Here is a 23,291-nt window from a genome sequence, read left to right as displayed (position 1 = left end):
GATTCTAGTAATAAAAACTAGATATTTCGGAGATTTAAAAGTTGCCGTTCTGCCATGGATTGCTTCGAGAAGGGGAAGAATTGTCATATCGCTGGCCCAGAAGAGTTGCTCTACTCTATTTACCTTCTGCAGTGAGAAAGTTTTCAAGCAATCCACAGGATCACGCTCTAACTCTGTTAAAGACTCCAAAAGAAGGAAAAGGCCGAGCAGTCGGTAAGTAGCAACTCTTGTATGCAGAGACAGCATTATGTAGCAAGGCTTGCTGTTGCTATGGTGTGCTCCTTCTTTCCAAATCTCTAAGAAGTTAAATGACGTAGCCACCAGGCCAGCAGGCCAGGGGTACTCTAGCAGCCCAAGTACAGTAGAGAATCCAAGTAACTTCATAGCCAGCTGCTATCAAGGAAAATTAGGCAATTGGATAAAACCCAACATACACTGAATATTCAGAACCACTGTTGTGCAAGTTCTACTTACAAGAAAGACACCATATCCCATATTTACTACCTCAGAACACCTCCACCTTACAAGAAAGACACCCTACACCATATTGAATATCTCAGAACCCTCCAAAGAACAAAACAACTGGAACAACTATAAGGCAAATAACTGCCAAGCTTGCCAAAAATGTGCCCTCTTTAAAAGATTCTTTGATTCCACCTGCTGCAGAGAAGTGTTGATATGCTAGGTAGGCAGCAACACCAGCACACACAACAATAGCTGCTGTTGTCCCTCTGCAATACACATGAAGTGTTTTCAGAAGCAATTTTTATAGGTTCTTAAAAACATTTTAAACATGCAATCAGTAAGCATATATAATACACCGTTGATCACACATCAGCCATTACATACATAAGCTATCCATAAGGGCACACACTGTATGCATGTAAGCACCTATGGAACACTTTTAGGCTGGATACAGACACGCAGGGCACCTGACCGGCATGAGAGACCATCCATCCCAATTATCAACAGGTATGATAGACTCCAATCCACCGGTAGTGAAGGCGGCCCCCCTGCATGTGTATTAGGGTTGGGTGCTTCAGGCAGTCCTGATTTGCTCTCTAGTTGAGAGGGCATGTATCCAGCCTTAGTTGATGTATGCTCTATGGTCTGTTTCCTCCATTACCAAACAACTAATTCAAACAATGACAACTTTGCTAACCAACGTAACTACACAAGCATCCACATCATACATAAGAGGAATGATTCTCTTCAACTTGCCTGAAATCCATAGCTTGGTAAGGGGATGTAATGACAAGCAGCACGAATATCAAAGGCAACTCAAGCTCTCCTGAGGAAGCCAAACACAAATAGGAGACTGGTATGTGAAAACAATAGATTGGAATGCCCAGGCTTAGACACTAATGATAGATGCTTAAAGCCCCTAAACAGATATATAATGTGTTCACTTCTATAACTATGTGAGATGACATGAACAAAGGAGAAGGATTTTTTTAGACCACACATTACCAGGGATGTGATAGAATAGCCGAACCAATAGAGCCAGAAATGCTGCCCAAAGGCCGTATTCACCCCTGCAAGTGTCAAAGTCGAAAGACATTTGAGGTATCCCCACAAGGTACTCCATGTATATAACGTCTCAAGTGCCGTGCATTAATAAAGATAATGGCAGATTTTTCCCAATTATACATATCAGTCAGCTTACCTAATCCAAGTGACGGCATCTCGAGGTGCTTGTAGGGCCAACAAAGGAACCAAGAATGACTTGTTGATAGCCGTGTTCTTCAGAAACATGAGCAGCCTGCATCAAATCACACATGGCATGAGAAGGGTCCCAACTTCATGGGCTTACAGAAAAACAAGCCTACATTAGAGGAGCTGGCCATCTTTAACCAAAACATCATGTATGCCATGACCCCTTGTAACAGGGCCACTTGCCTAGAAGACACTCAAGGGTGCTTGAACCATCATGTATGCCATGACTCTCCTTCACACATGAAGCTGGGTAACAGTATCCGGACAGACATTGATCAGCCATTCCCCATAAATGGCTACAGTCTTAGACATTGCTGGGGCTCCCAAAAAGTCCTCCCCGGAAAGGCCTCCCGACGGTCTTTCCCTACACTTTCAGGTATGCAAAGACCGACCCGAACATTGACTTCAGGACAGTCTAGGCCAGCAATGGTGTAGGGAAAGGACATGAGGAGGGCAGTTTTCCAGGCAAAGGCAAGGGCAACCACCGACCGGCAAAGCTGGGAGCCCTTTCTGGAAAAACTGCAAGACCATGGCCATCAAGGTCGTACAATTGCAGATACCAAAGCTGATGTTGATGTGCAGGTATGAGTAAGAGTGACAGCTTGGATCCCGTGTGGAATCTGTAACTAAACCCGTCAAACGACCTTGACAGGTAAAGAATGGATGTTGCCAACATTCTCAAAATCCTGGCAATCATGGGCTACCTTGGCCCCGCCATAAAGTATGCAATGATTTCCTTCACACATTGATCAGCCATCCCCCTTTCAAAAACCTCAACTCTGCTGAGGCTTCCAAGGTCATGGCTACACACATTGAGAATAACAAACTGTGTTTTGGGGGAGCGAGGGGAGCGGGTGGTGTGTGGTGGTGGGTTGTTTCGGATTTTACGCTGCGGCTCCTGTGACAATCCATCTGAGGGTCTCTGCGGACAAAGAGATCGAGCTAGTGGCTTTACAAGCTCCACCATTACCACTGGATCCCTTGATCTGTGCGATCACAGTTCTGAGCTTAAGCAGGCCTGCATCAACAAAGAAAGGTGATGCGAACCTGCACACACACACACACACACACACACACACACACAAATAAACATATTAAGCGTCGCAATTCTGAACTACAACTGCCCTCACAAAGAAGATCACCATTATATAAATGTGTATAATGGAAGACGTTTAAACTAACCTTAAGGATTGAGGGGATACTTTTGTCAACCTTGGGGCACACAGGACTGTCTTCCGAGGTGCTAGTGATCTAGAAGAGCAGCAGCTGCTGCTGCTGCTACGAATGCAAATGGTGTGCTTAGAGAGGGGAGAGGAAGCAAGACGCGATTTGTGGGTGCTTGAAAGGGCATTGGCGTAGAGGAGAGCCATCAGAACTATCAATGTTTTCACACAGGCAAGGACAGGGTAACAGCTAGCAGCGCTGATCGATCACCGATAAGGAAGACAAATACATAGGAAGCCACTTGTCACCAATCCTCGTTCTTTGCCCACGCATGCATCATCCACATGAAAATCTTGTATCGCTTGTTTGTTTCTGCACGTGGCAGATCTCCTCACATGTTTGTTTTACAACTTACTCTCTTAAATATTCTCTATAAAATCCAGTTATATGTTGTGTTGTTTTCGTGGTCTGTGATTCCCATGGTTTTTTGCATTAAGCCTATCCAAGTAAGGGATAAGTGGTTGTGGGTTAAGGATGCACAGCACACCAAAAAGAGGGATGTGTTAGTTTTAAGTTTTCTCATGAACTGATGAGCAAAATGGTGTGAAGGCTATTGTTTCTCAAAAGAAATCTATGAAGAGCACCGTTGGTTTGAGCATAGACTATGCTCAATATGAAGAAGGGATGCTATGTGTTCAACAAATTTAATAGAGAGCTTTTTAATGTGTATATTCCAATAATGCTATGTAATATATATACTCTTAGAAATAGAAATATGATTTGCATAATTTGATACTAAGCATGTGAGATCTATTTTCGGAACTTTGACTTCTTAAAAAATACAATAAGAATTTTTGTGTATATTCATATATAAATTAAAATATAAGTATTAAAACCACAATTTCATAAGGGTGGAGGGTTGGCACAATTCTCTCTAAATTTTATAAGAGCCAAGGAACGTGTTCCTTGAAAGAATACTGATCTATTTTTGGAACTTGATTTGAGCACTTTAGTATTGAGCATATGAGATCTCTTTTTGGAACTTTGAGATTGAGATCTCTTTTTGAAACTTTGATATATGGCTTGTGAGTATGATTTGTGTACTTTGATTCTCATAGTACATTGCATTTTCTCCCACATAAAAATTAGGTTCTTCGACAAGCTTACTCGCTCTCTCTAGTGTGTTTTTAAAAAAAAGATGAAGATGGATGCGGGCAATGTAGAACATCTTATTGGATCGCTCTGTTGCTCTCACCACCATCATAATCATCATCATTTCCTAGAAGAAGAAAAATATATGTTGAGATTTCAAGGCAACATGGCAATATAGAAAAAGAGGGGAGCCCATGAATTGTTTCTTCATGGCAAAACAACACTTGAGTTGGGGGAGTTTTAATATGCAAGGAGTACATCTTTCAACCAAGTCTAACAGAAAGAACACAAGAGGGCAAGTTTTATTCAAAAGAAAGCATGGTGATAATTATAAAGGGAAACCTATAATGGTGTTCTTTTTAGCAAGATAAAAACACCAACAATAAAATCAATAGATGGAAAGCAGAGAAAATGGGAAGATTTGTGCATGAGGAAGGTAGGGGATTAAAGAAAGCTATGGTAAGATGTAACAAGTTTGTGTGCTTTTGCCGCACAGGTCGTAGCTGGGGACTTGCCGAACACCGTATGCGAGCCACGAATGGCTGCAAGCATACAACCAGGGAAGCAAGCTCAAAACAGAATGCAAAAAGGTGTGTCACTCACCGCTTAACTGCCGCCTTGAAGGATTCCCGTGTCGCAGCCGTGAAGGAGGAGCCGCCCCCGTCCGCTCTACCGCCTCTCCGCCGCCGTGCCGCTACACAGTGCTCGATCACTCTCTCTCTCTCTCTCTCACACACACGCAGGAGAAGGAAACCAAAGAGATAAGGCAAGAGCACTCTTGTATTCACAACACATGAGAATGAGGATTTTAGGGTTACATTTGACTCTTATAGGTGACTTGGCCGTTCACACTTGGGCGCCCATACATGGCCGACCGACCCTAACCCTTATCCTACTGATATTCAAGGTGCGCCTCTCATCGGCGATCACCCAATCCCTTCATCCTTAACATATGGTGCCGACAAGCCCGGCCCATGACTCAGAATATTTAAATTAATGACGTAAAACATAGTACGTCTCAATGTCCGTCATAGGTTAACATGCCCCCCTTCCTGATGTAGATTCCGTCCTCGGAAGCTATGGTATGGTAAGCTCGAGAGGGTTGTTGTGGTAGACCGTCTGCAAAACAGGGAAGTAGAGTGAAGGTATGCTGGAATTTAAAAGATATAAAGTGTATAAATTCAAGCATGTTAGACCACAATGGATGTTGCTATGAGAACTTAGTTTAAGGGTCACATGAATGAGCTAGTGTAGCAAATTAACAGGAGTTTAAAATTATTGAAAGTAAATCAAGAGTAAGCAAGGTGTCAAAGGTTAATCAAGGTTTATAACTGGCCTAAGTCAAGGAAAATAACCAAGCTTAATAAATAAACACATGACCACACTGTGTCTACTCTAAGAACAAGTTAATACCACAAGCCTAGGGAAACAAGAAACATCAGAGTTACAGGAGCTTTTTGCCTTTATTTTTTTTTGTTTAATGCACGTGACAATTTTTACACACAATGGCGACCTTCCTAAGGCAAAACTAACATCGATCCTGGTACCATGTTTAACACAAGGTATCATCCAGGAATCTATTAGCTCACTTTAGGCAAGGCTACCCCTTATCAACCAAGGCATCGGTGTGGAGTAGAATACTCCTCGCCTACCAAGTATCAATAAGGCGATAGGCCAACATTAAAGCACATCATAGACTTGTATTGCCATTTATTGTAGGCTTTCTTTTTTTTTAATAAATAATTTCTTTTGATCTTCGCTCCTGAACTATAATTTATCTTGCATCCTTTCGACAAGGGGTAAAAGCTATGTCCTAGAGGTCAACACACACATGGCCAGGTGTCAAACATTAAGATGGTTTGACCCTAGACCTAAGACAATCGTATTCCAAGGTTAACTAAAGACGTCATGCTGCCTAGGAATATTTCCAATAAAGTTAAGCTCATTAATGATTTACATTAGCATGCAAGTAACTTCAAAAACTAAGTAGCACATTGACAATTTCCATGTGGTCATGCATTATAGTTTATGCAATTAATTGAACAGTAAAAACGAAAGAGAGTGGGTATGGAAGAATTACACCTGTAATTGGAGATCTCCTTGATTCGATGAGACAGCTTGCAATTTGATGTAGATATATTTTGATGAACGTTGCGGCAGTCTCAGGACTTGAAAGCGAACCCACCTCAAACTTTTTTAACTTGTACAATCAACTAACAAGCACTATACCTCGAGAGGCACATCAGTGTGAAAATTTCAAGACTTGTTTAAGGAATCTAAACTAGAAAAAACTTGAAAACACTAACCTACCTACCAGTCACCACACTACTACTGAGGATACGGTAAGAGGATGTTGTAGAGTCCTGGCTCTAGCCCTAAGGCTAAGCCTCTATCCGCATCATCCAAATAAATAAAGTCAACCTCAGTAGTGCCATGAGTTTCATCCGTCCATTCATCATTGTCAGATATTTTCGTTTCGTTTTCCCTCCACATAAACTCATCAAAAATGTAACCATGCGAGGATAGTCATCTTGTGGAAAAGGAAAGCATTGGGCTATCGGGGATATGTCCTCTACGGAGTAGGGGTCAGTCATGGTCAATAGGCGAATTAGCCATTCTAATTCCTCAACATTTTCCTCTCTGGCTAGTACATCTATATGATCCCATTCAGTTTCAATTACAGGATAGCACATGTGGAATATTTGAGAAAGGTACAGATGATACCTCTCACCAAAGGTGGGAGTGGATGAAGTGTATGATGATCGTGCATCTGCCATATCTGCAAACACAGATATAGCATCAGTAGGTTTGTGAGACAGGTCAATCTAGTTCTTGATTGGATATTGCTCCTCTTTTTGTGCTCTTGCTCTTTTTACTATTTTTTGTTTTTCTTTTCTTTGTTTTAAAAAAAAAAAACGTATGAAGCTATATATATACATCCCCTTGAATTTGGCAATTACATGGTCAGGGGAGAAGGTTAAGGAGGAAGCATTAGAATGTCGAGCACGTGCGTACATACTCCCCCTTACCTTGGGTAGATCATATTATTTGCAATGATGTTGCAGCCTCTTGGAACCAATTTGTCCAGCGGGTCATAGGTTGTGATGTGGGCAGATAGCTTTTTATGACCCTTGTGGCCACATCCAATTGTAGAGATGGTAGTGTACGCTCCCATTGACGAATGGAGGAAATGGTTTCCGACGATACTATTACAAGGGGAGACGTAGACTCATCGGTTTTTTGTTGGGTGTTGACAAGAGTAGGTGTAGAGCATGTAGAAACTTCTATATGAGTGTGTGTTTGGCATGAGGAGCTAGAAGCTTCATGTGGCTCCCCCCTTCCTGAGCTAGGTGGTAATGATCGATATCGTTTGGGAATCCAAACTAACTCTGGAAGAAGTGGTGCGGAGCACTCTATTACCTTTCCCTTACCACGGTCTTGAATTGTCATCATTGGGGTGGCAACAATTGGTTTGCAAGGTTTTACAGGTGATGTAGAGGGATTCAGCTTATGTTTAGGGACCCAAATCTGGTCATTCCCCTCGTAGTACCCTTGGGCTACTAATAATTTTTTAGGGATCCATCGTGATGTTACATTGCCCTTTCTCGGGTGGTTAGCTGCTTTCCTTTTACGAGGCTTCTTGGTGGCTGAACGAGATTGAGCAGGGGAAGTAGCTATTAACGAAGCTTTTGGGACCCATTTGTATGTATTTTTTGGCATAGGAAGTGGAGCCTTAGAGACCACCTTGCCTGTTTCCACTTTTGGCGTTGAAGCGTTAGAGGGGTGGCCAACAATCGAAGATGGTTTTGCCACTGGACTTTGTGATTTTTCGTTATCTAATATTTGAGTGGATGACTTAGGTGCGGGATTTTGAGCGGTCAGACCTAGTGTTGGTTCTTGCATTGTGACTTGTCTGGTTGCCCAATCGATATTGCACTTGGTGGCCATCATCCATTTGCGCCCTAAGATTACAGTCCCTTCCATGGTACCAGCAGGCATAACCAAAAAGCTTTGAATTATGGTTCCCTTGTCATAAGCAACCGGAGTGTGCAGAATTCCTGAGACAGGGGTTTTCTTCTTGTTGATTCCTTGAACTTGGATAGAACTCTTGGATAAAGGTGGTTTTCCCAATTGACACCACACGCCATATGATAGCAAATTGTGTTGAGCTCCTGTATCCAATAATGCATTATACAGCACCTCCCCGTAAGGACTCTGTAACTCAATTGGGTATCTTAGAGGTGGGTCAGATTCCAGTGCATCCTCCTCTGCTTCCTCGAAAAATACTTGCGTAATTCCCAAGTTGGCCTCTAGTTGTCTCCTAGCACGCTGTTGACGTTCTTTAGCTTCGACTCTTGCCTGTATCTTTTTAAGCTCAGCCTGTTCTTTAGCTGCCTTCTTTTGATGGATTGCGTGTAACTCCTCCTGGCTCAGGGGGTCATAGTATCTTTTGAATTTACTCCCATTAAGGAATCCAATGGTTTCAACTCCGTCGAGAGTCTCCACTCTGATGGTACCTTGCGGGGTAATTTCACATACTCTATATGGTCCTTTACCAGCATATTTGAGCTTCTTCTTTTCGTTTCGCACTCCATACATCAGGACTTTATCCCCAACCTTGATGTCCTTGTCCTTTAGATGGCGATCAAACCATTTTTTCCTTCTATCCTTCTCCACAAGGGCATTGTATACAGCCAATTGTCTTTCTTCATTTAGCCGCTCAAGGATATACAGATGCTCTGCTAAGGGATTACCATCCCAACCCTCTTGAGTAGCAACACGAAGACTAGGAATGACAAATTCCCACGGCATGACTGCTTCTTGGCCATATACCATTTTGAATGGTGTGCAATTAATAGCCACTTTGTACGCAGTACGATAGGCCCATAAAGCTGTCGTAAGCTTTAGATCCCAATCCATGCGATGAGCTTCAACTGTCTTTGTCAAAACAGAGATTAATGTCTTGTTCGTACTCTCGGCTTGGCCATTCGCTTGTGGATAGTAAGGAGTAGATTTATGATGGGATATCATGAAATTTGTTGTGAGCTCCTTAATCACTTCATTTATAAAATGCGTACCATTGTCGCTCACAAGTTCAAAAGGACAACCGAATCGTGTGATTATATTTTCAAAGAGGAACTTGGCTGTTGTCCTTGCATCTGCCTTACGTGTCGCTTTCGCTTCAGCCCATTTGGTCATATAGTCAGTGGCCACAATAATATAGCGAGACTGTGTGTTTCGGGCCGCTGGGCTAATCGGACCTACAAAGTCTAAACCCCACTTTTCAAATGGTTGGTTTACTTTGATTGGATGTAGGGGCATCTGATCTTTCCTCTGGGGTCTCTTGTATCGTTGGCATTCATCGCAACCCTTCACAAAGAGTGATGCATCTTGGAACATAGTGGGCCACCAATACCCTGATTGTAAGATCTTTCGCGCAGTTAAGTCTCCTGAGAAGTGACCACCGGCTACACCCATATGTGCCTCTTGCAAAATGTATAGATACTCATCCTCTCGGGCACAACGCCTAAGAACGTCATCCTTTCCTCTTTTATAAAGAGTCCCGGCTATCAGGCAATAGGGTTCGCATTCTTTGATTAGCTTTCGAGCTAGATCTTTACGAAGCTCCTTGGGTGGAAAGCCATTAACCAAAAAGTTAACAATCTTCTCACTCCATTCAGGCATTGTCTCCACCATGAACAGGGAAGTGTCAGGTAAGTCATCATCAACCCCCGTAGGAGCCTCACCATTAGGTATGCGAGACAAATGATCAGCCATAACATGTTTTTTGCCAGGTCTGACAACAACCGTGAAATCAAACTCAAGAAGAATCAATAGCCATCGTGTGATTCTTCCCGTGGAGCATGGTTTGTTCACCAGATACAACAATGCTTGATGATCCACATAGAAAACAAACTTGGTGGCAAGGAGGTAATAACAAAATTTCCTTACTGCGTATATCATTGCCAACCCTTCTCGCTCCGTAGTGGTGTAGTTCATCTCAGCATCGTTCAACTGGCGACTGGCAAAGCTAATGGTGTAGTTCATCTCAGCATCATTCGACTGGCAAAGCTAATGGGATAGTCTAGCTTGTGTTCTCCAGGTTGAGTTAACACACACCCAATAGCAAAGTTTGATGCATCAATATGTACATGGAAGAGTAAATCCCAGTTAGGCATTCTCAAGATTGGAGCACTCGCCAAGGCCTTCTTTAATAGCTCATAGGCACGGTCACATTCTTCGGTCCAAATAAACTCGATGAGAAGCTTATACAATGGTCGAGCTATCTCGGCGAAGAAGAGAATAAACCTTCGGTAGTAATAACCAACGTGGCCCATAAAGCGTTGGACTCCCTTGTAGTTGGTGGGTGGTGGCAGTTCCAGAATGACCTTGATTTTACTCTCGTCCGTGGAAATCCCATTTTTGGACACTATATGCCCTAAGATAACTCCGTGTTTAACCCAGAATTGGCATTTGAAAGGATTCAATGAGATGCGATATAATCTACACCTTTCAAATATTTTTCGTAAACACATCAAGTGCTCGTCCCAAGAGGAATGAACACAAAGATCATCTAAGAAAGCTTCACAGAAGTCCCTTAGATATTCCTTAAAGGCCGTGTTTATCAATCGTTGGAATGTTGCAGGTGCATTGGTCAAGCCAAAAGCCATGACGCGAAAGGCAAACACTCCAAACTCCGTGATAAATGCTGTTTTAGCTTGGTCCTCGATTGCAATTGTGATCTGATTGTAACCCGAGTACCCATCTAAAAAGCTATATGCCTCCTTGCCTGCCACTCTTTCAAGCACATGTTCAGAATATGGCAAGGGGTAATGATCCCTTCTGGTGGCTGCATTAACCTTTTTGAGATCAACGCACACTCTGAGTTTCCCATTCTTCTTTGGCACGATGACTATCGGAGAAACCCATTCTGAGTGCTCAATTGGGTATATGAATCCACATTTTACCAGCTTTTCAATTTCCTCTTGTACAATCTTTGCATACTTAGGATTCATTGGGTAGGGACGTTGCTGGACTGGTTTAGCAGTGCTAATCATTGGAATCGTGTGTTGCACCACTGAGGGTGGAACACCCTTCATATCATGATATGTCCAAGCAAATATGTCCTTGAATTCTTTAAGAAGCTTCGTAAGTGCAGCTTCTTCTACCTTGGTGAGGTCTTGAGCAATAAAAACTGGTTGAGACTCCTCACCCGGATCTGCTAAGTCTATCTCCTTAACTACCGCCGCAGGGCCATCATAGACACCGCTACTCCCATTGGTAGCGTTCGTTGGGCTTTTGTGTAGACTACTTTACGTTCCCCTGTGGTGAATGATTTGAAATGCTCGGGTGCGGGGTGTAAGTCTACTGGTTCTTGTTGTGCCAGGCTTTTTTCTTTCAATTGCGCTTCCTTTTGCTGCTGAGCCAACTCTTGGTTTTGCCGCCTCCTTGCAGTACGACTTAGTTTTGGCTTCTCATCAATTTCTAATTGGGCGACGTCATGAGGTTGCGAAATACACCACATGACACTTTGGAGATATTGTCCCCAATCATCTGCTATCTTCCGATGAGCATCAATGGCTCCTACATAACTAAGCCATTCTGCAGTGGATCTTTCCTTGTTTATTGCAGTGCGTACATTGGCTCGATAGCGTTGACGCTTATGTCTCGTTTTCTTCTTACCAAGTTTTTGATTTTTGTTTTTATCAGATTCGGACTCACTTGGTTGATCTTCACTTTCGGATGAACTGCAGGAGGTCACCGTCCTAGGCCTTGAGCACATTGCTTCCACATTTGGGTGAATATTTGATTCATCCCTCCCATCAAGCTCAGGGTCAGTTTCTTCTTGAGATTCATACTCAGAGTTGCATTGGTCAGAGTCTTCGCTACTTTCAGTGTCGGTGGAGTTTGCCACGTTCTCGCCATCAGGAGTCAAGTGCATAACACCTATCATGTTTATTGGCACTAATGGTGGCATATCTTGCCCCTCAGCAGGTGTTACCCAACTTGTGCCTCTATTTCCCCATGTGTCTATGGTTGCCGCTAGGTGTACCCAATCTACGTTATCCGACTCAGTCATACCCGGTAGGACATCCATATAAGGAGAATCTTTCCCATCATCAGTCTCTTTTTTGCATGTATAGCAATACCTTAATGGGGCGGAGTGAATAGTGGTATCCGATCGATTATCAATGATAACCTTGCTTCCTAAAGGATGTGCACGACCATTCTCAAGATCAACTTGAATGACAGAGTCCTGGAATTGTAGATAGACATGGTTTTTCGACCAGTCATGCACCATTTGTGCTTCCCTCATGAAAGGACGTCCTAAGATCATTTGATATGACATAGGATGCTTGGAGAAATCCATTACAATGAAGGTATGTCTTACCTTGTATCCCAGAACCTTGAGCTTAAGGTCCCTTAACATTCCAATAGGTTTAGCAATAGTTCCGTTTGCCATCTTGACCACTATGTTTATGACCTCGAGGTGAGGTCTCCCCATAGATTCCCAACAGTTTTTAGTCACAATGCTCACGCCAGCACCACCATCAAGGATTCCCTTTAGAGTTAATCCCTTGGTAGTAATGGGGAGGGTTGCATTAGATTCGTCACCTTCAAAGTACTGTCCCAACTTGTTTTCAACGACCGTGTCTTCATCTAGGTTGGGTTGTAGATCCCAATGCTCCCCTTCATCTTGAAGCGTGTTGGGTCTATCCATATTTGCAAATTGTGGTAGCCCCGCCTTTAGTTCTCCATTGAGAAATGCCTGAAGAGCTAAGAATAGCTCAGGATCTCCGTATAATTTGGATATGATCGTGGTTCTGATTTCAGAGGACATGAAATCCATTAGCTTGGACACATTCAACGGTACTTTTCGAGACATTGCCCCTTGAAGATGGAATCACTTCCTCTTCGATGGGGTCAGGCATTCCCTCACTAAACATTCTTTCAAGCAAAAAGGGTGTTTGTCCACTTCCTGATGTCCTACCCTCACTTTCTTCCCGAATGATACTAGGTATCGCTAACGGTTTATGGTTCCTGTGAGGCTGAACTTGTGTAGGAAACACTGTGTCTGGAATTTTGATTTTTCTTGGGTTTGGCTCCAGCTCTCTTTGTGTTTCTTCCACCAAACCCCTTAAGTGTTGCACTTGTTCAATCTCCTCAACTGGGTTTGGGTAAGTTCCAATCTTTTTCTTAAGGGTTTTTGGCCCACGTGGCTTGTCTTGGGGAGTCTTAGTCAGTTTGGGTGGTCGAGAGGGCATTAACTGACTTGGTTGTGGGGCTGAGGAAGTTTCCTTCTGTTTCCCCTTATTTATGTACTCGCTTGATTCTCCTTCCTTGAAAGGTAGTGGCTTTGGTCCCCATGGTTTCTATTGAATCAGAATCGTCTTCAGGATCATTCATATACACGGGGTCGTCTCCTGTCCCTATGTTGGTCTTCGAACTGGGCTTGGAGCTCGTGGCATTAAGCGATCTCTTCCGCCGTGTTTTCTTTTTCTTTGCCTGAGCGATTGATGCAGTATCCCTCTCTTCAAGAATGTAGTTTTGATTTTGAAGCATTGACCGTGTAACTACATTCACAGGTACAACGGGTGTGGTTCCTTGTGTTTGGTTGGTGACCTCAACCAAATTCAATGGCGTAATCTTGGGTGCATTAGGATTATGTGGACATTGAGCGATCAAATGATCTATGCCACAACGATTACATGTAAGTACCGGCATTCCCGATGTGCTCCCTTGATTTGGTTGCATTTGAGTAGCGATCTTCTGTAGCCTATTAGGGCACTCCGCTACACGATGCGGTCCACCACACTCGTAGCATTGAAGAGGTGGTCTCCTTGCCATGGTATTAAGGTTTTGCCCTCTTGTGGCGAGAGCAGCCGCTTGATATACAGGCTTAACTTGCCCGAAATGATCCTCCATGTAGTACTGGGGAATCATTTCAAACGTATCAACCCCGTATGGAGCAGTGGGGTCTATCTCCTCTTCATAATCCCCACATGCACTATGTGACTCACAACCCATCTGGTTTACAGGGGTAATCCTTGGTTGTGGAGGTTGTGGTCCTAGCACTGGCGGTGGTAACGACACAGACTGGACTACATTCGGATTCCTTGGAACTATGTGCTGTGACGGTTGCTCGACAGGTTGTGCAGGCATTAGCGCGGGTACTTGAGGTGTGTTTGACCAGGCTAGTGGTGCCTGATTTGCCAACATTCGCTTAAGTGCTAGGCAATCTTTAGATTGATGGCCATACTTACCACATGCATTGCAATTCCTATTGAATTTGACTCTGAATGTGGGACATTCACTCGTGCTATGTGGTCCTAAGCACACCGAACACCATTGTTGCTCTCTCCTTGGGTACATATGGCTATTCTGAGGAGCTTGATTACCCCTAAAGTATTCTTGGAGAGCCCTAGTAAGGTCGGTCACAGACATTTCAGATATCTTGGGCTCCTTGGCAATAGGTTTCACCGTCATTGGCTCGTGCCCAGATACTTGCGAACTAACGGATTTTGTTTCCGAAGACACCTTTTTACCTGCAATCATCAAGTTGTCTTCTAACTGGATTGCATTGGCAGTGACTGCTTCCCACGTTGTAAGACCTCTAATGACTAGGCCATTGTAAATGTCCTCGTGGCGTAATCCTCGGATGAATCTATCGAGGAGTTGGTTGTTATTGAAGCGCTCATCGGGAGTGCAGCGAGAATTTAGATGCTTCAATTGACTTATAAAGTCTCTCACTGACTCCCCTTCCTCGTGTTCAGCTTTTTGAAGTTGAGATGCTACCCCCCAAAGCACACCCTCGCGTATGTATTCTTTCAAGAACAATCTCTTGAGAGTGGGGTAGTGAGTGCGCTCTTCAACCCTTAAGGTTCGATACCAATCTCCGGCCTTCCCACTCAAGGTTAAGCCTAAGGCTTTACACTTATGCAGCTCATTGTGCTCTTCCAAAGAATCACACACGTGTTCAAAGACTTCAATGTGCTTCCTAACATCCTCGTTACCAATGAAGTTTTGAGTGAGCTTAGCCACTTGTACCGCCTTGCTTCTAGGTTCTCTCTCAGGCATGCCCCGCATGTTTTCCTCAATGGATCGTCCGATCGTCTGAGCAAACACTGTGAGATCACCTAAGTGAGCAGACATAGCTGGTGGAGGCACTTCTGGGATAGCCTGGCTGATAGGAGTTGGCGTTGGTCTGAGTATGTTGGCAAATGACGTAGGATATGATACGTGACTAGGCCTAGCTCCCCTTGGATAATGGTTATGATAAGGTGGTCGTGGAGCATACGCCATTGGCATACTAAGAGGAGTAGGAGCTACATGAGCATGAGTAGCGATAGGTACATATGGTTGATAGGCACTGGCACGCACTGTTGTAGGTACTGTTCCACTAGGTAGCGGTGTCGTACTAACTACAGCGGTAACAGGTGCATTTTTCGCTATGCTCATCATTGGGGTAGGCATTGTGGATTCCCTAATGGAAAGTTGAGCCAAGGTTGGAAAGCTAAAGTTACTGCTCGTGGGCTCAACCTGCATTGAGACTCCAGGCGAAACAACATATGAAGGGTCTATGGGACTCACCGAGGGAGTCTCCAATTGTGATAGGGTTGGTTGTTTGGCCTTGCCCGTATCCAAAAACCTCATAGGGCCAGTGGAAACTAGGTTCACTCCCCTATTTTGCCTCTCAATTTGGATAATTCTATGAATAACCTCACATATCATGTGTTGTTGCTCCTCTAGATTAGTGGCGCTAGATGTAGATCGTAGGACTTCTAACCAACCCACATGGTATGTGTAACCCGTGTATAGGTCCGTTAGAGTCTCTGTGTGTAGATCATATTCCCAATTTTCATTGAGAAATATCCCATCCAGACTTGGTGTGCCAAACGGTTCTCTTGAAGTGGACGTAATGTCACTTCTTAAGGGTTGGCTTCTAGGGACCTCTACTTTAGGAAGAGCATCGGAATGTGGTAGCTCAGTAGGGCCCTCATTAAACGAAGTGGGTAGAATATCCACATGGACACTCTTTGGGAGGGTAGGGTCCACATAAGATGTGAATGGCGAATCTACTACCCCTCTATTAGACGACTAAACATGCTAGATCCGGGTTGTGGGGCCCACACTGGCATGTTTTGGCTTGTCTCCTCAGGATTCTTGGTAGAGTGTCCTTCCATGGCTTCTGAGTCAGAGGACGAGTCACTATCCACTATTCGTGGATCTTGGGTTGCACTCCCTTGGGTTCCAGCCGAAGGCCAAGATGCCAACGTGGAGGGATGGTGTGAGCCTGCGTAAACTGAAACGCTTTCTAGTGGTTCAGGCTCTAGCACCCGACCAGAACGTAGATGCATGTGACGTGGGTACCCTATGTGCGTTGGTAACTACCCTTGAAACTCACACAAGTGGTTTCTTAGGTGTTTCGCACCCCGTTTTTACTTGTTTTTAGATTGTTTTTAACCCGTTTTTGACCCCCTTACTTATGGTCGAACCTGGACTAAGGCGTGTGATAGCTCGAAATGAGCATATCGTTTAAAGGGTCCTAGTGTGCTTTACAGCACCGTGTTCGCCTATCCAGAGCTCTCGTGGTCCTCAAAACAGTCCGTTTCCTTTGGGGGGAAGGGGCAAAAGCCTATTTGCTTGTGGAGGAAAGGGTGAGGGCTTTATCCCACATGCTCACTTTACTCCTTGGGGAGTGGGCTACATATAGGGCACGACTTCCCATAAGCTCTCACTTGAAAGAAAGCTATGGAGGCTCACTCTCCTATATATATATATCAAAAGACCGAGACCGAGGCCAGGGTCATGGGTCGTGGGTCAATTGGGGTTCTTTCTTTTCAAAACTTTTTTCTCCAATTAGAAAATCTTTCCTCTCCTCCTCTCCACACGTTTGGTTCTTTCTTTAAAAATAAAATTTAATTTTTTATTTTTTATTTTTTATATTTTTTTAAATTTTTATTTTCTATTTTTTTTAGATAAGTTTTCTGGGGTTTCTTTAGGGTTCAGCCTTGGTCGCGGCGCAGTTCGCACACAGCACAGATCTGGGGATTCAGAAATCCTCCCCACACCACGCAGATAACCAGATAACAGAACGCACGCCCACACGCGGAGCGGAAATATAACAAAAGAAACAGAGATGCAGAAGACAAATTGCAGAAACAGATTGCAAAACACAGAAACACCTCAACAACAAACACACAGTCGCTTTCCTACAGTGTAGATTAAACTTCATGCAGCACCCGAGCTGCAAACTGGAGCTTGGTGCAGGGCAACTCCCCGGACAGCGGCGCCAAAAATGTGCGCTTTTGCCGCACAGGTCGTAGCTGGGGACTTGTCGAACACCGTATGCGAGCCACGAATGGTTGCAAGCATACAACCAGGGAAGCAAGCTCAAAACAGAATGCAAAAAGGTGTGTCACTCACCGCTTAACTGCCGCCTTGAAGGATTTCCGTGTCGCAGCCGTGAAGGAGGAGCCGCCGTCGCCGCTCTACCGCCTCTCCGCCGCCGTGCCGCTACACAGTGCTCGATCACTCTCTCTCTCTCTCTCTCACACACACACACGCAGGAGAAGGAAACCAAAGAGATAAGGCAAGAGCACTCTTGTATTCACAACACATGAGAATGAGGATTTTAGGGTTACATTTGACTCTTATAGGTGACTTGGCCGTTCACACTTGGGCGCCCATACATGGCCGGCCGACCCTAACCCTTATCCTACTGATATTCAAGGTGCGCCTCTCATCGGTCACCCAATCCCTTCATCCTCAACATATGGTGCCGACAAGCCCGGCCCATGACTCAGAATATTTAAATTAATGACGTAAAACATAGTACGTCTCAATGTCCGTCATAAGAGGTTAACAAAGTTCATGAGAAAGTGTTGGCTTTCTAGCGTTGTTGCATCACAAACCACGGGGGGAAACGGTGCCTTACTTTGTGGTGTAGTGCTATTGCTACCAAGCTCGTTGATGCTTTTGCAAATGCTGAGCAGTTTCACTATGCCACACCAAGCCCATGGATGCTTTCAATATAGCTACTATGCCATTACACACTGTGTCTTTGGAAGCTTGGTGTGATTCCCTTGTAAACGACATCTACTTATTGCAGGTGTTGAATCGGCTCCACAACATGCAGAGGCCTTACCACCACTGCTGCACTAGCAAAGTGCATGAGCAATAGAAAACTACGTCGCTTACAATATGAATATGGGTGACAAATTTTGATTCAAGTTAATTAATTAGGTGGTGCAGAATTTTATGGGACCTTATAACCAGATGGTTGTGTTGGATAAATGTAATCCCAACTCCTTAGTCCAATTTAATATGTGGTGGATAGGCTCCACAACATGCAGAGGCAGGTGTTGAATCGGCTCCACAACATGCAGAGGCCTTACCACCACTGCTGCACTAGCAAAGTGCATGAGCAATAGAAAACTAAGTCGCTTACAATATGAATATGGGTGACAAATTTTGATTCAAGTTAATTAATTAGGTGGTGCAGAATTTTATGGGACCTTATAACCAGATGGTTGTGTTGGATAAATGTAATCCCAACTCCTTAGTCCAATTTAATATGTGGTGGATAGGCTAGTGGTCAGTGGGGTTGGTGTGTAAAGCCTACAAATGGTTGGTGCATGTTGTTCATGCAACTCATGCAACTAAAAATAGGGTAGAGGAGTCTCTAAATAAGGTACAAGTCGTGATCAAGTGATTATGTAAGTTTGGTTTATGTCTAATCACAATCAGTGTCTTTTTGTGTTAATCTCATATCAATTTTCTGCATATACCAATTTTTGTCCCTCATATTAATGATGTCTTGTACAATCTTTGATCCACCTTGAGTATGTTTTGATCAATCTTCATAGCTTAGTTATCATATCCAACATTTGGTATCAGAGCTTGACTCAAAGTTGATTAGCAAAAATCTTAATCAATTTCTTAATCACCATAGCCAATTTTTCTCAGTTTGAACCACATGCTATAGTTTGATTCCATGTGTGCACCTGAGTTGATTCTAGCCCAAGATTTTGATATAGGCTCTTAGCTTAGCTCCCACGCTTGCTACAATTCGAAGATCAACGCCCAATTCCAACGCCACGTAGCGAATTTGTCATCGCTACCCAAATCGTCAGTTTTCTGTTCAGCGCAGCCATTCGCCTATATCGCTTCGAATTGAGTCAATTGCTTTGAGGTGATGCAAGTCCATTATGTGAAGATTCAGCACACAAAGTTTGGAGGCATATGGTCCACTGTAGCAGCTGCACGCATCATTTTTCCAGTCGCCCCTTTTCTGCAATTTCTGCTCCAACTACATGGTGATACATATTTTGATTTATATTGATGATATTTTTGTTATTTGGGCTTAAATCATCTATGTGAGCAAGTTTTCAATATCAATCATCATATTTTATCATCATGAGTTCCAAATTTCCCGATAAATTCAATGGAACTGGGTTCCATACCTCGCAAATCAAGGTGAAGGGCTACCTCATGAAGAAAAATTTGTGGAGTATGGTCAAGCCACTTTCTGAAGATGATTTTATTCATTATATTGATGATGTTGAGTGAGCTATGGAAGCTTGGGAATTATTAGAACGTACTTTCGGTGCAAAGGCAAAGCATTCCAAAATCAGTTTGAAGACGCAACTCTTTGATCTAACCATGGAGAGTAATGAAAATTTAGCAGCTTTGATTAACAGGTTGAAGAGCTTCATGACACAGTTGGTTTATGTTAAATCTCCTGTTTCTGAAGAAGATGCTATTGCTATCCTGCTTAAAAGCTTACCTTCAAGCTTTAGACAAATTGTGATGGTACTTAAAGAGAAGGAGCCAGTCCCTTCTTTGGAAAGTATCATAAATTCTTTGCAGGAAGAAGACAAGAAGATTACAAAGGATGTGATAGATCCTTATGCATATACTGTTACTACGACATTGACAAAGAAGAAGTGTACTATTTGTGGTTATACAAATCATCTTACTAAGGATTGTTTCTCCAAACATCCTTGTGAGTATTGTGGAAAGACGAATCATCCATCCTCAAAGTGCTACCAAAAAGATCAAAAGCAAGCAAAGGCACATGTGGTTGAAGAAGTCAACCAACAAGAAGAAACAAATCTTTGTTCTAGTCTCAGTATAAAAGATGTAGATGAGGAGTATGCTTTTTAGATTGTCATGTATGTGGTTGAGTCAAGACTTATGTTGTTCCAACTTGACAAGTTGTAGAGGAGAGTACACTACCCTATGTTGTTGTTCAGGGGGGGACTCTTACTCATTGTGTCAAGGAGGTTTGTTAGACTTGATTCATGTTTTGTAAGAAGTTGGTCTTAAGGGGGGATTGTTGGATAAATGTAATCCCAACTCCTTAGTCCAATTTAATATGTGGTGGATAGGCTAGTGATCAGTGCTTGGTGTGTAAAGCCTACAAATGGTTGGTGCATGTTGTTCATGCAACTCATGCAACTAAAAATAGGGTAGAGGAGTCTCTAAATAAGGTACAAGTCGTGATCAAGTGATTATGTAAGTTTGGTTTATGTCTAATCACAATTAGTATCTTCTTGTGTTAATCTCATATCAATTTTCTACATATACCAATTTTTGTCCCTCATATTAATGATGTCTTGTACAATCTTTGATCCACCTTGAGTATGTTTTGATCAATCTTCATAGCTTAGTTATCATATCCAACAGGTTGCTGGTTGCTGGAGAATTTTATGGGACCTTATAATTCTTTGGACCACTTGTTTTTTTCGTCGGTGGTTTCTTTGGATCGCTTGTTTTCGCCGATGGTTTTTGTCGCTTGTTTTTTTTTGGCCAGTTGTTTTTGCCGATGGTTTTTGTCGCTTGTTTTTTTTTGGCCAGTTGTTTTTGCCGCTTGTTTGGTATTTGAGCAGTTTGTGTCTGCTTTTATCTCGGATGTTCACCTCGGGTTCTCGTTTGCCTGCCCCTCCTTCTCTTCACTTGGCTTGTCTTAGCCTTGTCGACAATGGGGGCAAGCAAAGACGGACATCTCCATTCCTTTGGTTATGTTTGGCCGCTTTGGTTCGCTTTCATTCTTCTGTTTATCACCCTGTTAATACTCGATTGGCCAGTGTCATGCTTCTCGAGAGCACACCCAGGTAAAGGCGGTCGTGTAGGTCAGTTTGTTGTATACATATGTGCACGTTACACTTCCTGTGAATGGAATTCTCAGTTGACATGATATTAAGTGTATATTGAGCCACAATGTGTCTAGCCTACTGAATGAAATCCCATAGTGTGAATAAACCTAATAACAAGGATGGGATTACAAGTGCACTAATTCGTACTCTTGTCAAGAATAAGGTAGATGCTCATTTGTTAAATATAGAAGACTCTTATAAACATGTTAAACCAACATTAATCATTGTGGTGAAGTTAATCGTTCTGGCTATGGCTACACTTATGTAGTGCATGCATGCGTGACTAGAATAAAACAAGAAGAAAAATACTATTTTTCCCTTATAATTATAGCCATAGGGGATTGTGGCATTCCCTGTTTAGAAGTGCACATTTAGTGCTGAAAAACTGAGGATAGTTAATTATAAGAGAGTCACATGCAACAATTTGCACTTGCTTCAAAATTAATTTGGAGGGTTTCCCTTTCACTACAAGAGAATGAGGGCATAGCCATGTGATGTACCCGTGCCACTAGTGAGAGAATGTAGTGAGTGGTGGTGGTGGCTGTAGGATGAGTGAATGCTACAATGGGGCACCGAATTATAGCAGACAACTATACATGTGGTTGTTGTCATTGTGTGTACAACCACATGTATAGTCCCAAACTGAGACATAATTCTAGAGGCAAATTCGAGAGTAGAATTGTCATGGTCACACCTAATAGAAAATGCGTGTCGGTTTATGGTGGGATATAATAGAGGTGACCCCAAGAGAGACCAATTATCACGCTAATGTGTGTTGGTTTATGGTGGGATGTAATAGAGGTGCCCAAAAGAGATCAATTATCATACTAATGTGTGTTGGTTTATGTTGGAGGTAATATAAGATCCCAAGAGAGACTAATTGTGGTGCAGCTCCATTTTCGATGAGGATCGAGATTGACATGATCATATTTAGAAAGAAGAACTCATATGAAAAATATGAAATTAACATTGCTAATTGAGATATTGAATAATGTAATAGGTTGATCTTGGTCCAACATTGGCCATATCTTCAATTAAATCCATACATACTAATTGGTCTATCTCAAGATCTATATCTCCACCCATTGTAAGACTACTAACAAAAATATCTATGCCACTGCTAGCTCTAGTGGACTCCACATCATCATCATCATCATTGGTATGTTCAGATTTGATTGCTTCGTCCTCATCTTGGATAGGGACACCTTCATTGGTATGTTCAGATTCGATTGCTTTGTTCTCATCTTGGATAGGGACACCTTTATCTTCACTTTTTGGTGATATCTCGCTCTCGATATCTTGCACTTGATCCTCTGCATGTTCATTTTCAACTCCCACTTCATTCATGTACTCTTCAACTTCCCACCTCTTGAAAAATACTCTTTCAATGAATGAGGAGTAACTTCTATGATATACCACCAATTCTTGTTATGTAGGTTCAGTTAAAACACAACCTAGTATGAAAGAACACACAGTGTTAATACAACATGCAGAAGAAGCTATATAATAAAAGCTAATGGTTACATTTCACTTGTTCAAAATGTTAAGGCAGCACAAATGTCTCTCTCTCTCTCTTTGCCAAAACTTTGCAAAGTCCACTCAATGCTATAATTTTAAGTCTTAATTTCACAAATAAGAGATTACTTAAAGATTGCACTTGATGTTCAATCAATTGTATAGGCTTCACCCTTGTTTTATTGATACTATGAAAGGTTGATGTTATTTGACCTTAATGTAAATAAATCAAACATTTACTTTTACTAGTTTCACATGACAAAAAAGTGCGTGTCACATAACAAAACCACCAACTACCTTCATATGAATTGTGAAGATTTACTCTTGTATAAATATATGTATACAATAAATATACATCATCGTGTGTTCAATCAAAGATTTGTGCTGCTCTATGTTTATGTGTGATCAAGCCTAGGTTCTCACATGGTATAATTGTTCTCCTGAGTCGTAGGTCTTCGTGTTTTCTGTGCACTCTTGACCTTGCTATTTATTTGTTGTGTGTGATCCAGTTTTCGGACACTCCCTCATCATGGATTCTTGTGGCATTCTGGTAACCCGGGTGTTGGTGCTAATCCTTCTATC

The 23,291-nt window shown here is 42.7% G+C and overlaps 1 protein-coding gene across 2 annotated transcripts; it reads right to left on the bottom strand.

Annotated features, from left to right (window-relative positions):
• Positions 1 to 419: 419 nt before the first annotated feature.
• On the bottom strand, positions 420 to 3,171 carry LOC147603877 (cold-regulated 413 inner membrane protein 1, chloroplastic-like). Of its 2 annotated transcripts, XM_086796240.1 has the most exons (6): positions 2,899 to 3,168; positions 2,605 to 2,763; positions 1,667 to 1,762; positions 1,471 to 1,535; positions 1,222 to 1,291; positions 420 to 731 (listed from the first exon to the last, which is right to left on the bottom strand). In XM_086796240.1, exons 1-6 carry the CDS (start codon positions 3,084 to 3,086, stop codon positions 557 to 559), a joined length of 753 nt encoding a protein of 250 aa, XP_086652366.1. In that variant the 5' UTR covers positions 3,087 to 3,168; the 3' UTR covers positions 420 to 556. The 2 variants fall into 2 exon arrangements, with proteins under 2 accessions (XP_086652366.1, XP_086652368.1); XM_086796242.1 differs by lacking the exon at positions 2,605 to 2,763 and having other exon boundaries at positions 2,899 to 3,171.
• Positions 3,172 to 23,291: the final 20,120 nt, after the last annotated feature.

Source organism: Cibotium barometz, chromosome 63 (assembly GCF_041138505.1).
Source record: "Cibotium barometz isolate CiBa-2024 chromosome 63, ASM4113850v1, whole genome shotgun sequence".
Taxonomy (NCBI): Eukaryota; Viridiplantae; Streptophyta; class Polypodiopsida; order Cyatheales; family Cibotiaceae; genus Cibotium; species Cibotium barometz.
Note: the sequence above shows the minus strand (reverse complement) of the source record. Positions and strands in the feature narration are given on the sequence as shown.

What these genes read in the sequence shown, in the direction of transcription:
- LOC147603877 (XM_086796240.1), bottom strand. Translation starts at nt 3,086, where the DNA reads ATGGCTCTCCTCTACGCCAATGCCCTTTCAAGCACCCACAAATCGCGT. An exon ending in GATGCCGTCACTTGGATTAG is followed by an intron (nt 1,536 to 1,666) that starts GTAAGCTGACTG and finishes TGACACTTGCAG; the next exon opens with GGGTGAATACGGCCTTTGGG. An exon ending in TACCAAGCTATGGATTTCAG is followed by an intron (nt 732 to 1,221) that starts GCAAGTTGAAGA and finishes TGTGTATTGCAG; the next exon opens with AGGGACAACAGCAGCTATTG.